General features: G+C 35.9%; 1 protein-coding gene across 2 annotated transcripts in view; it reads right to left on the minus strand.

The window, feature by feature from the left end:
* Positions 1-15,049, minus strand: part of PDS5A (PDS5 cohesin associated factor A) — a 75,688-nt gene that overhangs the window by 38,281 nt on the left and 22,358 nt on the right. For both annotated transcript variants that reach the window (XM_038136326.1, XM_038136327.1), the window contains exons 3-9: positions 8,787-8,990; positions 8,290-8,376; positions 7,406-7,503; positions 6,796-6,922; positions 3,431-3,511; positions 1,850-1,990; positions 682-797 (exon numbers count right to left, since the gene is read on the minus strand). In XM_038136326.1, the coding sequence (XP_037992254.1) occupies positions 682-797; positions 1,850-1,990; positions 3,431-3,511; positions 6,796-6,922; positions 7,406-7,503; positions 8,290-8,376; positions 8,787-8,990 (854 nt within the window). The remainder of the gene's footprint in view (positions 1-681; positions 798-1,849; positions 1,991-3,430; positions 3,512-6,795; positions 6,923-7,405; positions 7,504-8,289; positions 8,377-8,786; positions 8,991-15,049) is intronic.

The raw sequence follows: 15,049 nt of genomic DNA on the forward strand, positions 1-15,049 counted from the left end.
ATATTTTTATATGGCAAAATTAGAGAATTTAAAAATGCTTTGAATTTATCTCCATCATGTATCTCATACAAATATTTGTTATTTCTCATGAAATTCAGTCAGGACTAAAATTAAAGAATGAATATGGTGCATGTGGATAAAATGTTGAACCAATGGATTTTGACCACTGACTTCTGAACACAGTTCTCCACACAGAGTTGATTGTGTGTGTGCATGTACACACACGCACACACAAAATTATAGAAATGTAAACTGGCATCACCAGGAATCATTTGAAAACATTCTCTTTTTAACAAATTATGAACTTCTACATTTACATAAAAAAGTATCTCTTCACTCAGAAAGGTTGCAAGCAAAACAGTTGCAGATACAGCTGAACAGTATGAAATTTCAGACAATGCTGACATAGCTATTGTGTAAATTCTGCTATGCATATAACGTGCTGTCTATCTAACTTATATGGCCATAGCTGATAGCAATACAGCAGCAGTGTTTCAGGCTTCTTCCTGCTAAAATAGAACTGTTAGCAGTTTTCTGCTTTGACGATTTAATAAGGAACTTGTTCAAATACGAAGAGTTACATCCTCTAAAAAGGCAATGAAAAATGCAATACTGTAAGAAAACAGAAAAAAGAACATAAAAAAAGAACAGAAATTCAGAATTCTATCCCATTCCTCTTACCGCCCAAGAAAACACTGCCAAAGAGGTCGATTTTGCGTGGCCAGATCAGAATCTTTGGAGCCAAAGAGTTTAGCCAGAAGTCGAACAACAGCCAAACGTTCTTCTCCATCATTGCTCTAAACACATGAAAAAGGAACTGCAAATCATTATCTGTAATACCTTAGTAATAATTTTCTTTCCATTTTTAAATGTTAGATTAAAAACTGAGTTTGAAAATATTTCTGATAATCCTCATTCTCTTTAATTATCTTACAGGATTCATACAAGGTAAAATATACAAATACCTATCAAGCTAATGTATTACAGACACTGAATAGATGGCTGTGCTTTGAAAGAACCTTCTTTCCCAGCAATAAAAACACATACAAGGTACTCTAATGTACATTTGACAATATAAACAATTAATGATTTGTTTTAAAACATTTTTAAGACTATTTCATGTGTGTGGAAAAGACACCAATCAAGATTTATAAACACATATGTACTAATGAAAGGAACATGTAATTTCACCAAATACCTTTGTTACTTTTGTTTGTTGCAACCATAGCCTACACATACATCCACACATGCAAAATATTTCTCTTGTCCACTTACAATCTCAGGGAAGACACACAGCTTTTTAATTAAAAGCCCCACAGACTTCCAAATCAGGATAAATTAACTATTTTCAAGGATTCAAGTCAGTCAGCTAACTTATTAGCTGATAATAACAAATCTGATAAAATATTGGGAAATACTTCTCCTATTATTAAAGCATTATTTTATAAAAGAAAATTCTGCAAATCAATACTGAAGCTAACACATTTGCATTTCATAAGCCAACCACAGCCTAATTACTTTATAAATTTTGGGTGCAATCCAAAGACTAAGTACATAAAGCTTTTGCATTAGACTGCATTAATTTATCATTATAATGATTCTATATATATTTTTGTGTGCATAATGCATGTTTGCAAGCACAATAAGCACATAATTGCATACTAATTTCCAATATCCTTTCTTTAATATTATATTTACTTTCAAAATAAAGCAATAAATACAGAATTTTTATTCCCCTAGTAGGAACACTTATTAAAACTACAGTTCTGTACTCTTAATAAAACAAAAATTTTTACCAAAACCTTTAACAAACATTTTAATGATTGCCCAAAGCTTCGCTGTAACCCACCTTCAGCTTGAATTCCAGCTGTGGCATGACAGACAGCAGTAAGTGAGGATCTATGGCAAAAAGCTCTTGTATCAAGTCAAACACATGTTCTGATAAGTCACTTACTGAAGACTTTCCCAGCACCAGAACCTGGTTAAAAAACTAAAATACAAACAGTATTATGAAGTATATTTTCTTTCATTAATGCAAACATTATTTTAAAAAATTCTTTGAAGGTAGTATCATTAATGGCTTTATACTTAATGGAAGGCACTCAAAGCACAATTTCTTTATTACGTCAAATCATTTCACCCTTACAATTTTGGCTCAAGCGAATTACAAACATCCTTCCCAGTTCAGTTTAATTAACTCTATCAAGAAAGTTTAATACATGACAATTTGATCATTTCAAATCTCACTAACTGTCTCCCAAGCAAAATTAACAAGTAATAAAAGAATTGTTAACTTAAAATGCATATTCATCCAGTATAACACTGACAAAAAAAATTAGTGCTTTTAAAAAAATTTCTTATAATTGAAACCCAACCCAACTGAAGATCATCAAATGCTGAAAATAAAGGTTCTCTGCTTCAAATCCATTTTAAAGAATGTCAGATGTCTTTATGTTATGTCTTGCAATATTTGATGGCTAATGTATTAAGGTCATTAGTGATCTAACAGAAACAAACCAAAGTAGTCTAAATTATGAATTATTTATTTTTGGATTTATATAAAGTATATTAAAATTTAATACTTTCTATTAGATATTGTGGGTTAATATTATTTAAGCAGTGCAAATGCAATAGCAAAAAAAGCTATTACACACTTGAAAAAGAAAGTAAGGAGAATAGTATTAACTCAAAGGTTGCTTAATGTACGATCCTGTTTTCACATATGACTAATTACAAAGCTTAAAAAAATGGAAATGTGGTAACAGTTAGTCAGACTCTTTGAGCTCTTAAATACTTATTGATTAATCTTTTATGAATCTGCCTAATTCCCCTTTAAACTACTCCCAATTTTATTAATTCTATTGGCTTCAGCAGCAAGGAAAGGCAACAGAATGGATCAGAACATATTTATCCAAGACTGCAGTAGCTGTATTAATATGCAGAACATACAACACTTATATTCAACAATAAGGAATTGTAATTTGAAGGAAGCCTTGTAAAAAGCATAGTTCTTTTACTCTTTATGACTACAAGTCATAGCAAGTTTAGGAGGGGAAAGAAAATCTAGCAAAGAGCTGGTAGGTTGGAATGCTTCATCCTAAAGCTTGGTATGAAATAAGGCTGCCTAGTTGCTGGACATAGGAATTATTAATAATGCCTTTTGTTGTAACAGGATTTTTGGTGGTCCAAAATCACAGCCTAGATTTAGACTTAACATTAGACTGAGATGGATAAAAATTAATTTCCTCTTTGCTTATTTGAAATACTACGCACACTTAACAACCAAGGCAACAACATCCTATTTGGAAAACTGTAGTAGCTTCTATAAAAATATATATAAAAGAATAAAAATGCCCATCAAATCTCCAATACATCAAGACAGTAACAAGAATACTTATTACTTGCAGGTAACATAGATTAATTTACATACATTGGCAATACACGGTTCAATGGTCTGGACGGTCCTTTTCAACAGGACTTTTGCAAGATCAAACGCTTGTTTGTTAAGGTTCTGAAATATAGAAAATATAATAAAATTTTATAGAGTTTTCACACACAGATTTTGAAGAAACAGATTTTGAAGAAACATTATCATACCTCCATACTCTGAAAATTAACGTGCACCAAATCTGGTACTGAAAAATGAATGAATTTAGTTTGATATTTAAATGTGGTTTTGTCTGCCCTTCACAGACTCATTAAAGATCCACTCTGTAGCAAGTTCAGCCTTGTCCGGAGAGTAAAACTGTGCACTGACTTCTCCACAGACTGTATGATATGCTCTGAGACAGCCCACAGTGAGACTACAGAAAGCATCTACACTTGGGCAGAGTTAGCAGTTAACTTTCCAAGTAAGCATTTGATTGTAACATGACAAATCTGAACATTGATATATTGCTCTTGAGCAAGAAAAATATGTAACTGCATATCTGAAAAATGTGACGGTCCAAGTCTGTACAAATCCCATATGCAGTATCTCATATCATCTAAAGGATTAACGCAGCTTGAACGGGAAAAATAATAGATATGGATGAGCTGATTGCCCTGAAAACTACAAATCACTGCAGACAAAATGCAGGTAAAGCCTAGGGATGACTGATTCTTGGAAATACAGTATTTGGCAAATCTACACTGAGAACAACTCCCTCATGTTCTTTTAACTAATGAGACGACAAAGGTCATCAACAGATAGTAAAGAGAAACAAGGTGGCCAGGGGCTCAAACAAATATCTCCTCCGTCACCAAAGCACTAAATTGATGTCTTGTTATAGAAGACAGACATATTCGTATGAATTCTTCTCAAAAAATATCCAAATTCTTTCTTCCCAAATCCAGCCATGATTAAAACCTTGTTGACTGGTATGCAGGTATTCAACTAAAGGACTGTGAATCTCAAACTTTAAAATACATTCTCTATGGAACTTCAATACTTCCACACAACCAAACCAACAACCCAAATACACACACAAACACAGAATGCCACAATACTGAAGAACCAAACACCAAAACAACCTAGAAAAGTAATATATAACTTAATAAAACAAATAATCATTGCAACTATTAGGAGAAAAGACACCCTGTCTGGATAACCCATGCTGTAGTACATGCAAAGAAAATATTAATTTTTAACACATGAAAATGTTTTTAAGGAATAACTTAAGACTGGGAAGAAGAATATTCACTAAATAGCACTACTTTTGAAGTTAATAAAAAGAACTAAAGTCTGAGGCCACAGGCCAAAATGTGAGCAAAATGTGACATGGTACTGCTATTGAAAACCTGAATTTACTAGATGAGAGTCACATTAGCACACACAGAGAACAATGTACACCACGCCATCACTTCACTAAGACAGGCACACAAATTAAAATAGTCTAGATTCAGAGGCAGACTGTGTATCATGTCTAATTTAAAAAAAAAACACCTCAGACTGCATTATCCAAACCACATGATTTCAGCTTCTTCACCAGGACAAACTTCCATCAAGTCTTGCCAGACTGATATGTTTCCTGTGTCACAGCAGAGAATGACTGGCATTTGACTGCTTTGCCCAGACCTGGAAGTATTGCTACTGTATTCTACAAGAAAATCAACTATGCTCTTAAGGCTACAGTGCTTCTGATTTACATTCTAAAGGCAAGCAGTATAATCACAGAATTTTCTTGGAGATCTGTTCATGAAAGGAGAACATAGTTACAACAGTCAAAATCCTGTAGGCAGATCAAACAGAAGAACTTTCTGGTTGTTTTTTTTTTCTTTTTTTGAACTACCATTGTAAAGCAGTCATTTAAGTGCTGTTGTTACAGGAAACAAAGAAAATAACACAGACTGACATACTGACCAAATTACAATACTGAGCACTGCCTACAGGACATTTTTTGCTCAGTCATAACCAAGAGCTGATAAGAGTGGCACCAATCCTCTGAGTGATACTAAATATGCATTACAACCCAATATTTACACCAAGTTTGTCTCCCTCTTTATCAGAGCCTTGCTTGAGAATTAGGCAAAACTATAACAATGTTAATACTAAAGGATCACATACACTTTCACTTTGCCTAAATCAAGTAGTCACAACACAACTTTAAGTTGTACAAGGTTTTACGGGGCCTTTGAACACTCAGAGCAGCGCCCACCATTGTTAACAGCATCACCTCAGATCACCACCCTCTATTTCCATTCCTTGTATCTACTTGCCTATAATTCATTAGAAGCAACTTACAAAGAACAGTTTATTTTCACAAGGACTCTTGTTATAAAAGGCTCTCTGTGTTAGCAGTTTCAGTAAGACATCATCTCACTGCTGTCAATAAAAACGATTTGACAGAATGGCATTCCTGTCTCATGATTATGACAGAAGGAATGTAAAGTCATCTCAGGCAATAGATACTTTTATAAGCTTGATGAGATTTCACAGGTAAATGCCAATGGCCATACTAATACCGATTTAATTATGTAGTCATGGATGGACGTGCATTAATTTTTGTAATTATTTTAAATTAACAAATGAGCAAACAGAAACACATACTTGGTAATCAGAGTGCAGTTCATCTCTTACTAGTAACTGAACCTTACAGCACTCTATAATATTTTTGATAAGTACAAGTGTTTTAACAAGGGAATTTTCTTGGTCAGTGTAAGACACCACCAGCCTGCACCCCATTTGCCTTTATTTTACAGCTAAAGGAGTTGTGTTTATTCACTTTTTAACTTTATTAAGGCATTATAGTGAAGGTACTTTAAAAGCTCAACTGCAGACCCAGTGATCCCCTCCTCAAGGAACACACAAATCCTCTAGGAAGGGGAGTGTGTGTGTGTTCTGTGTCACTTTGTTCCTTACAAGTGAATTAAATGAAGAAAGACAATGGAAGGGGTGGGAAGCACAACGAGGAGGGTGCAGCAAAGTCTGACTGGCAAGCTGGGGAGAACAGCAAGACACCACAGAAGTCTTAGGAATATCTTTCCCCTGGCCCCCTTCTTTTAATCTATTAAAAAAAAACCTCAACATATCCCAAAAGTGAAACAGCTAACTACCTACAATCCTCAAGATATTATGTTTTCCTGTTATATTTGCTTGAAAGCACTTTATTTATGTTTCAGTGAGGGGGCACAATCTCTCTGTAACAAATAATCTAGACACAGCTAATCAACAGCACCAGGTAATTCCCAAATGAATGTGAGAAAATGTAACAGTCACAACAGCTAAAGTGTATAAAGAGATAAATAACATGCAAAAGGCAGTAAGAATTATTGTTATTGTAACAGTATACCATGATAATATTTTACTTGGCAGACCTTGTGTGCAGGAATGAGGTTAATCAAAATTGAGTCCAGCAGCTCCTGAGTTACTCCATCGCCTTCCATGATGATAGAACTCATCAAATCCAGCATATGCATTTGTACCTTCTGGTTGTGGCTATTACTAAGATCACAAAGAATATTTTTAATATTAAATTCTCATACTCTGACAAATACTAACACTATGATCAAGAATCAACATCAAATGTTGTCCAGTTTGCTGTCCCTTACACTCTCCACATCTCAAAACTATTTTATGTGCCTTTCTTCTCTTATAGAAAGGTTCAAAAATCCAGAACAACCTAGTCCTGCTTTAAGACAATCAAAATTTTAAAAGGACAATAATAGCCAATACAAAAATGAAGATAAACTAATAGGAATGAAATATACTGCTGTAACACAGACAACAAATTTTAAAACACCTACTTTCAGACACACACCCCTCCATAACGTCAGCAGTTCACACTCATTTGTTTCCTGGTAGCTCATTTAGGGAAATAAAGAATTCTGTTCAGACATATTTATCTGTAGACTATGCCATGATTCAGTCTACCCCCAAACCTAATGGTATTTTGACAGTTAATATAATGGAAATTATTCAACTTACTTGATAACTGAAAAAAGAGTCCTAAAAAGCTGAATAAAAATGTCATTGCAATCTTCCAACTCAAAGCAGATGTTGTAAGATTTGACCCAAGCTAAATTCTAAAACAAAAATTAGGATATTTAGGCTAGTACAATTTCACATTAAGTAACATAAACATAATTATGTTAGCTATGGGTTTTTTTCTATTAATGGAAAATAATTTACAACAGATGTAAGGGCTTCGGGGAAAGAGACTGGGATATTTGCTTTGCATATAAAGAGCTCCTAACACAGAGGGGCTTTGCAAGATATATCCCAAAAAACCTAAATATAGAATAATCTGATTTCTTAAGTATGAGAGCAAATTGACAGAACTTGTTAATATAATAAAACCTTATTTTTTCTTCATGCTATGAAACAATACAATTTTAAACATCATGTTTTAAACACCAAGTATCTTGCTTAAAAATGAGATAATATTTCTAAAAGCACACTGAACCCCACCACTCGGTTCTTGTCAAGAGTACGGTTTTGCAATATTTTTAAAGCAAAAATCTTACATTCCTCCTCCCATCACCAATATAGGCACATTTGCATTTTAATCAGCATTTGAGATTTTTTCTCTTGATAAAAAACCCCCAATGCATGGAATTGTAAGATAAAGGCCAAATTTTAATAAATATCAATTGTTTAAACACGTCCTCAACTACAGATTGACAAACTTATTAAACACAAACAGCACTGTAAGTACTAAAACAAGCAATTCACTGAACTTTAATGAGACTGGTGTGATTTACACAGTAAAAGAAATTTGCCAGGCATACTGGCACATGAGAACAACTGATTACACTTCATAGGTTTACAGAGCTAATACCATCTACTGAAAGGTACAACTATTGTGTTACCTCTAACAAGTAAAAGTATCTGTTAAATTGAGGGCTCTTCGTGTCCTCCAAGCCTTTTAACTGTCTTGTAATAAACAAGAATATGTCCTGTCAAAAAACAAAGTTTACAAGCTTGATTCAGCAGAAGGTAAAAATACAATCCTTTAGTAGTGACATCTATGCACATTTTCAAACTCAATGTGAGAACATCAAACTGTCTTTTTTAGGCACTGACAGAAAGCTATCACCAACACAGATACTGGCCATCTAGCATTCCTTAACACATCTCTGGCCCTTACGTATTACACTGACTTACAGGATTAAAGCAACTTCTCTTTAATAAAACTAAATATCAGTATACATGGGAATAAAAACATTTTTCTGTTAGTTTTTGGGATTTTTTCTTGGGGGGGATTGTTTGGTTTGTTTGGGTTTGGTTTTTTTTAAGGGGGCAGTTTATATTTTCTTTAGTAAGAATAAGGTAGGAGAAAAGCCTTTATCTTATGAGGCATTTTTACCTTAAGTTTGTCATGGGAAGTATATGGAGCTTCAGGAGCATAGATACGAAAGATATCAGCCAAGCAACATGCTACAAGGAGGCGCACATCTTTATTGGGATTCCTGAGGAAGAATTCAGATGCAAGGTGCAAGGCCAATGGGAGATACTGCTGCTTCTCATCTTCTGAGTCCTGGTCCATATCCATGAAGGTTTTCACCACCATCTGAAAAACACCGGAAAAAAAACTGAGTTCTTTCTGCTTTTATTCCTTATTACCAAACAAGACTTTTAAAAAGGATGCAGTGTTATAATACATGTTCTGCTGCATAATCACAATTAGTACTTGAAATTTTTTGTTAGGACAAATATCAGGAAAAGGGAAGTGTTAACCTGAGACTTAAAGGTTTATTGAACTCAATATTTTAGATTAAGACTTGTTTAGATTAAGCAGTTCTGCTAATTTTGTCAATCTTGACCTGTGGTGCAGCACAGAAACTGCTGTGCACAGATGAGGTTGGAGATGGCAGCATCTCTTCCTCAAAGCAGTCCCACTGCAATTCCAAGTGAGGACTCACCTCAGTGTGAATGGTGCGAGGGGCTGTAAGCCATCTGGCCTGACACAAGGCTACAGTACAATGCAGCTGCTTTAGAGCTGTGCCAGGACTAGAGGAGCCTAAGAGGCCACTCTTAACACTATGCCTCTATTGAGGCACTGGCCTCACTAAGTATTTTACATAGGCACAATCTTTCCATCTAGTTTAAACATACTAGATACTGGATAATTTAATCCCTCATGTAAAATAAGTCTTAACACTGCAGATCTCTCTTTCTGCATATTTAGAGCTACATCTTAAGCCTTATTAACATAATGTTATAAATTAACCACATGGTTTCCTTGCTTCTTCTAGCACAGCCAAGAACTACTAATTCCTATGAAATGCCACCAAATTAGTTTATTTTTAATTATTATACAGCCCCAGTTAATTGAAACTTCTCAACATAATGATCTCGCGAAACTCAAAGTAAAAATTTAGTTTGCAGAAATAAAAAGTTGTAGATTTTAATTTTAAAATAGTGTTTGTTAAAAGATGAAAGTGACTTCTGGGATGTCAGCACAGAATGGGCAGACATGCTAGAGACTCTTAGAATGACCTTAGCGAAATCAGTCTTTGTGTTCCATTCCTCCATGTCACTTGAGCATCCTTAGAGTTAAAACTGTGAAGGACAGCCACACTGTATACCAACAGGATTTGGTATGCCCACTACAGACACAGTACACGCAGTGCACACAATGAAGAGATACCAGAGAGAACAAAGAATGATAAATCTTGATGGGTCAAATTCACCTCTAAAATAATAATAGTAAAACACAAAAGAAGACCGAGCTCACACAGCTAATAAACACATCTCTAACCAGAATTTTTTTGTTATGGTGTCATTTAAATGATTCTAGGGCTGATTCTCCATTATTAAGCACATCCATGCTTTCAACATGAAAGCGCTGTGTTTCAGCTTTCTTTCCTTCCTGAGTTTTGAAATACAGTTTTAAATTCAGATCTTTTAAATTAAAATAAAATGTTTGGCAGCAACCTCTCCTACAGTACATTATTTAAAAAATCCTCCTCCATTTCCAGAAATGTACAAGTATAATTTGCCACAATTTGCCACAAAGACTAAAAAGAGGAGATGAGAGAAGAGAAAAACTGTACACAACCATAAACAGAAAAAAAGAGAACTTTACATCTACAGCCCAGAAAAACACAAATTGTACCTTACTGGTCTGTTTCCTTAAAAATATTCTTAAGCTATGTTTTAAAGCCCTAGCTGAAAGCACAAAATCATTCTTCTACTGACAACTCAGGTCTGCCTGTTACAGGGCCATTTGTTGCTGTGTCCTGGGGTGCATCAGGCACAGCATCACCAGCTGCTCAAGGGAGGGGATTGTCCTGCTCTGCACTGGGGTAGCCTCCCCTGGAGTCCTGGATTTTGCCAGAAATTGATCTGCTAAAATAATCTGCTAATGAAACTGAAAACCTAAAATAAACTCTGTAGATACAAAAGGCTAAAGTCCAAATAATTTAATGTTTTGAATGTCCAAACTGGAAACCGCTCATTATCATGCTAAGACAAAAAATGTTATCAAATTGTAGCAGGAACTCACTACTTTTTCAGACTACAGTAGTACTGTCTATCTGATGTGTCCGGCTATACAGTTGAAACTCTCTTGAACACTAATACTCATTTATATAAAAAGGGTACAGACTTAGCAGCTTTCACAACAAAAAATCGGTTACTGTACTCTGTGCAAAAAGCAAGAGACAGAAAAATATTCTTTAATAATAATAATGTAACATCATCCATTCCTTTCCAAACAATTAAGCAGTCAATTTAAACACTAATTCTAGCAAATGTACACAGAATACAGCTATGCAAACTTGTGATTTAATTCATTCTGCATCACTTTTGATTGAATGCATCTCCATTACTTTGTCACATAACTAGTACTTTAGTTAGCTTGAAAAAATAAAGTATTACAACTATTCTAGAAATTGGTATTATTGCCACTTTTATCACAGTACTCTGAAATTCTAATTATCAGAGCAAAATTTTACTCTCCCAGGCTCTGCAAACCAGTAAGTGAAATGACAGGATTACAACACTGAAGCAATGCAAATGTCGTCATTCAAACTAGCGAGAACAGCTAAATGAAGACTGCTAAAGTCACTCAGCATGTTAGGAACATACCGGAAAGCTAAAGCTTTCAGGAAGGTGTTCATCTGATTCTATCAACTATGCAGCGTGCAAGCCAGTCTAGGTTATCCTTTCACCCACTGGAGAGAAATACGCAGACTCCGAGTTCAAGCACAGATGTCTATGATGACATCTACAGATGCTGGCTCAGTTTTGCCCTGGAACTCTGCAGCAGCCATGAAAGCAGCTCAGTGTGACTAGAGGCCTGAAATGAGGCGAGACGAACAATACCTGCAGCTTCTTGTGAGACTGTCAGCCTTTCAACTGCACTGAAACATACACGCGAGGCTGCCAAAGGGATGTTCACACACTGCCCACATCTCACATGCAGCTTACATGTGGCCTGCTTCCAAAGACAAAATCAGCACGGTAGCTTGCCCTGAGATGTGACTCAGCTGTGGCTCTTGTGCAAGAGCTATGCCTCAGACAGGAATATTAACTTATGCTGTTCCCATCTGTAGGATTTAGGAAAACGGTTTGTTGGATCAGGAAGCCCTTCTCCTGCTGAAACATACTGAAGATTCCAGCAATATAGGGGAGAGAGGTATATAAACACCAAGAGAGGACAGGGTAATCAGTAGAGATACTGAAAAGACTCAAACCAGCAGTTGCAGAGAGGAAGAAGCAGACAGATCTAGAAAAGCCTTGCTGCAGTTGGCAGGACAAGCATAAACCTCTGAGCCAGACACAGCAGGGGGAAGGCGTGTACATGTTGCATTTGTTTTACTGTTCTTACACCAGCTAATTCACAAGGCTCCAAAGCAGTAACATTTAACAACACTTGGCTTGTAGAAAGACCAGGGAAAAATACTCAGTATTTAAAAAATCCCTTTGCAATCACTGAAAGAAGAAATTCAACAATTTAGAGAATTTGATACCATTTGTTGTAACTGGAATTATGCTGTAAATTAACTTTAGTACTAGGATTAAATACAAAAGATATTTGAAAGTAAAGCTTTAACAAATGGATGTGAACCCAGATGACGCTTCAAGAGCTAGGACAATTCAAGGAGAGATGCCAAGAAGAGGCTGAAATCACAGCAGACCCAAATAATGCAACTGTCATCAGAGTGTTTTTACATATTTCCTCACACAATTTAACCAGTACTATAAATGATTCTTGCCATTAACTATTAACAATAAATTATATTTTTATCTCAGAAAACATAAGAAAATGTTTCACAGTCATGTGTCTCTGAAAAAAAATACTTCCATGCAGTGCAGATTTAGGATGAGAAGTCTTCCTCAGCCTCAGATACAGTTCTATCTGTCAGCCAGAAGCATCAAACAAATGTGGAAAAAAGAGATGCTAAAATGTGAAGAAAAAGAAAAGAAAAATACTCAAATTGGGAAGACCAGATGACTGTTATTTCAAAATCTTTAAATTCCTGACAAATGAAGTCACAAATGTAGTACCACATGTTTTGTTGGCTTTTCTTTAGACAATAAACAAACAAAATAATCCCAAACAACAAACTATACAGACACCCCACCACCACCCTAAGCTAACACCTGAATAAGGGAGATACCAACTAAGCAGAAAGCACCAAATATTGACGTAGTAATCAAGAAATGACATCTTGCCAAAACATCCAACAGGCTGACATCAACAGAATTTTATAATACAAACCAAACTTGGAACAGGTAAATAAACCCAGAAGTTGAGAAAAACAGGGTAACACACAAAAAGCAAATTACTTTGATAGCCCTCATCGCCCAACGGCTCGTGCCTTTAATAAAGATAATCAACACTTTACACAAGACTTAGTTTGAGTGTCAAGAACAGCATCACATTGAGCCACAGAGAAATTGAGAAGCTTGAAAGATAGGAAAATTTTGCTAATATTGTCTCATTAGCCCCTTTCTAAAGTGATAAACTGAAAGAACCTTTTGGAACTGAATGTATTGATTGGTGGAAAACAATGTTATAATTGACCCTATTACCATAAAAAACTGTGGTATGAGAAGTAGGAATTGATGGTGACGACACAGTTACAGAATGGTAATAGAGGACAGGATACTATATGAGAAGAACAGAAATACCAAAAAATCACCATTGGTAAATCATCGTATGCTTAGCGCTTAAATCCAAGACCTTATTAAGCTGCCTTATCTGCTGTAAACATAGAAGAGAAGAAAGATGGACATTTAGTAAGCAATTGTAAAGAATTTATGAGCCAACAGCAGGCCACGTACACGAAAACAATGAAAATGCAATTGCAGGATATGACAAAAGAATGAAAGGAAAAAACAGCAATACAATTCATGAAATGCTAAAAATACTAAATGCTGATTGGAAACACATTACTTAGTCCTGATTATCCTCACTAATTAAAAAAAAATTAAAAATGACACAGGTACAGAATGTATTTGCCAAAGGAGTCTTCAATGCCTTTTCTTGTAAGGAGACATTTACCAGACTGTGCTAATTAAAAACAACAGCTGAAAACCTCTCTTTGGGGCCAGTACTGTTTAATATCTTTATCAATGATCTGGACTAAAGGATTGGGTGCACCTTCAGGAAATTCACAGATGACACCAAGTTGGTTTGGAGCGTTGATCTTCTGGAGGACACGGAGGCTCTGCAGAAGGACCTGGACAGGACAAACTGGTGGGTCAAGGCCAACACTTAGGAGGTTCAACAAGGCTCCTGCCAGGTCCTGCACTTGGGTCACAACAAGCCCAGGCAGTGCTACAGGCTGGGGCAGAGTGGCTGGAACGCTGCCCAGTGGAAAAGGAGCTGGGAGTGCTGGTCCACAGGCAGCTGAACATGAGCCAGTGTGTGTCCAGGTAGCCAAGGAGGCCAATGGCATCCTGGCCTATGTCAGCAACAGCATGACCAGCAGGACCACAGCCGTGACTGTCCTGCTATATTTGGTACTGGTGAGGCCACACCCTGAATCCTGTTTCAAATTCTGGGCCTCTCAGTTCAGGGAAGACTATATAAAGTGCTGGAGCAAGCCCTGAAAAGGGCAATGCCCCATTTTCACTACAAATTCTTTAATCTATACTTTCTGACAAGACATTTAACTGGCTCTGGATAACCTGCAGAAGGGAAAAAAGAAAATGAAACCTTGGACAAAAGATGATATAAAACTCTAAGGGGCAAAGATTATTTGCTTTCTTCTTTATATATCCTGCTCACAACCCGAAGCCAATGAACAGGATTTCCAGATGTGATGATAAATGTCTCATTTGAGATGCAAAGTTGATGCAACAACAGCTGGTAGCCACAGCAATACCCCCTCATTGGGCAAAGTTTAACTGGCTATTCTTCCCCTGGGGACTGACCTACACCAGGCTTTTCTTTGGAGTTCTGGCCAACTGACCAATCACAAGCAAAGAGGTCACAAATTGCTGATTTACCACTATTTTCTCATTGGTGAAATAGCATCTTCTGTATTATTTTACTTACATCAAGCAAGTCAGACTATTTTCCAAGAACCTAGCTATTAAATTGATCTGATATGGGGAAAAGCAGAAAGACTGATTACTGCCTGTAGTAAGAACAGTATATGGAGCATATAGTTC

This window comes from Motacilla alba, chromosome 4 (assembly GCF_015832195.1).
Source record: "Motacilla alba alba isolate MOTALB_02 chromosome 4, Motacilla_alba_V1.0_pri, whole genome shotgun sequence".
In the NCBI taxonomy this organism is placed as follows: Eukaryota; Metazoa; Chordata; class Aves; order Passeriformes; family Motacillidae; genus Motacilla; species Motacilla alba.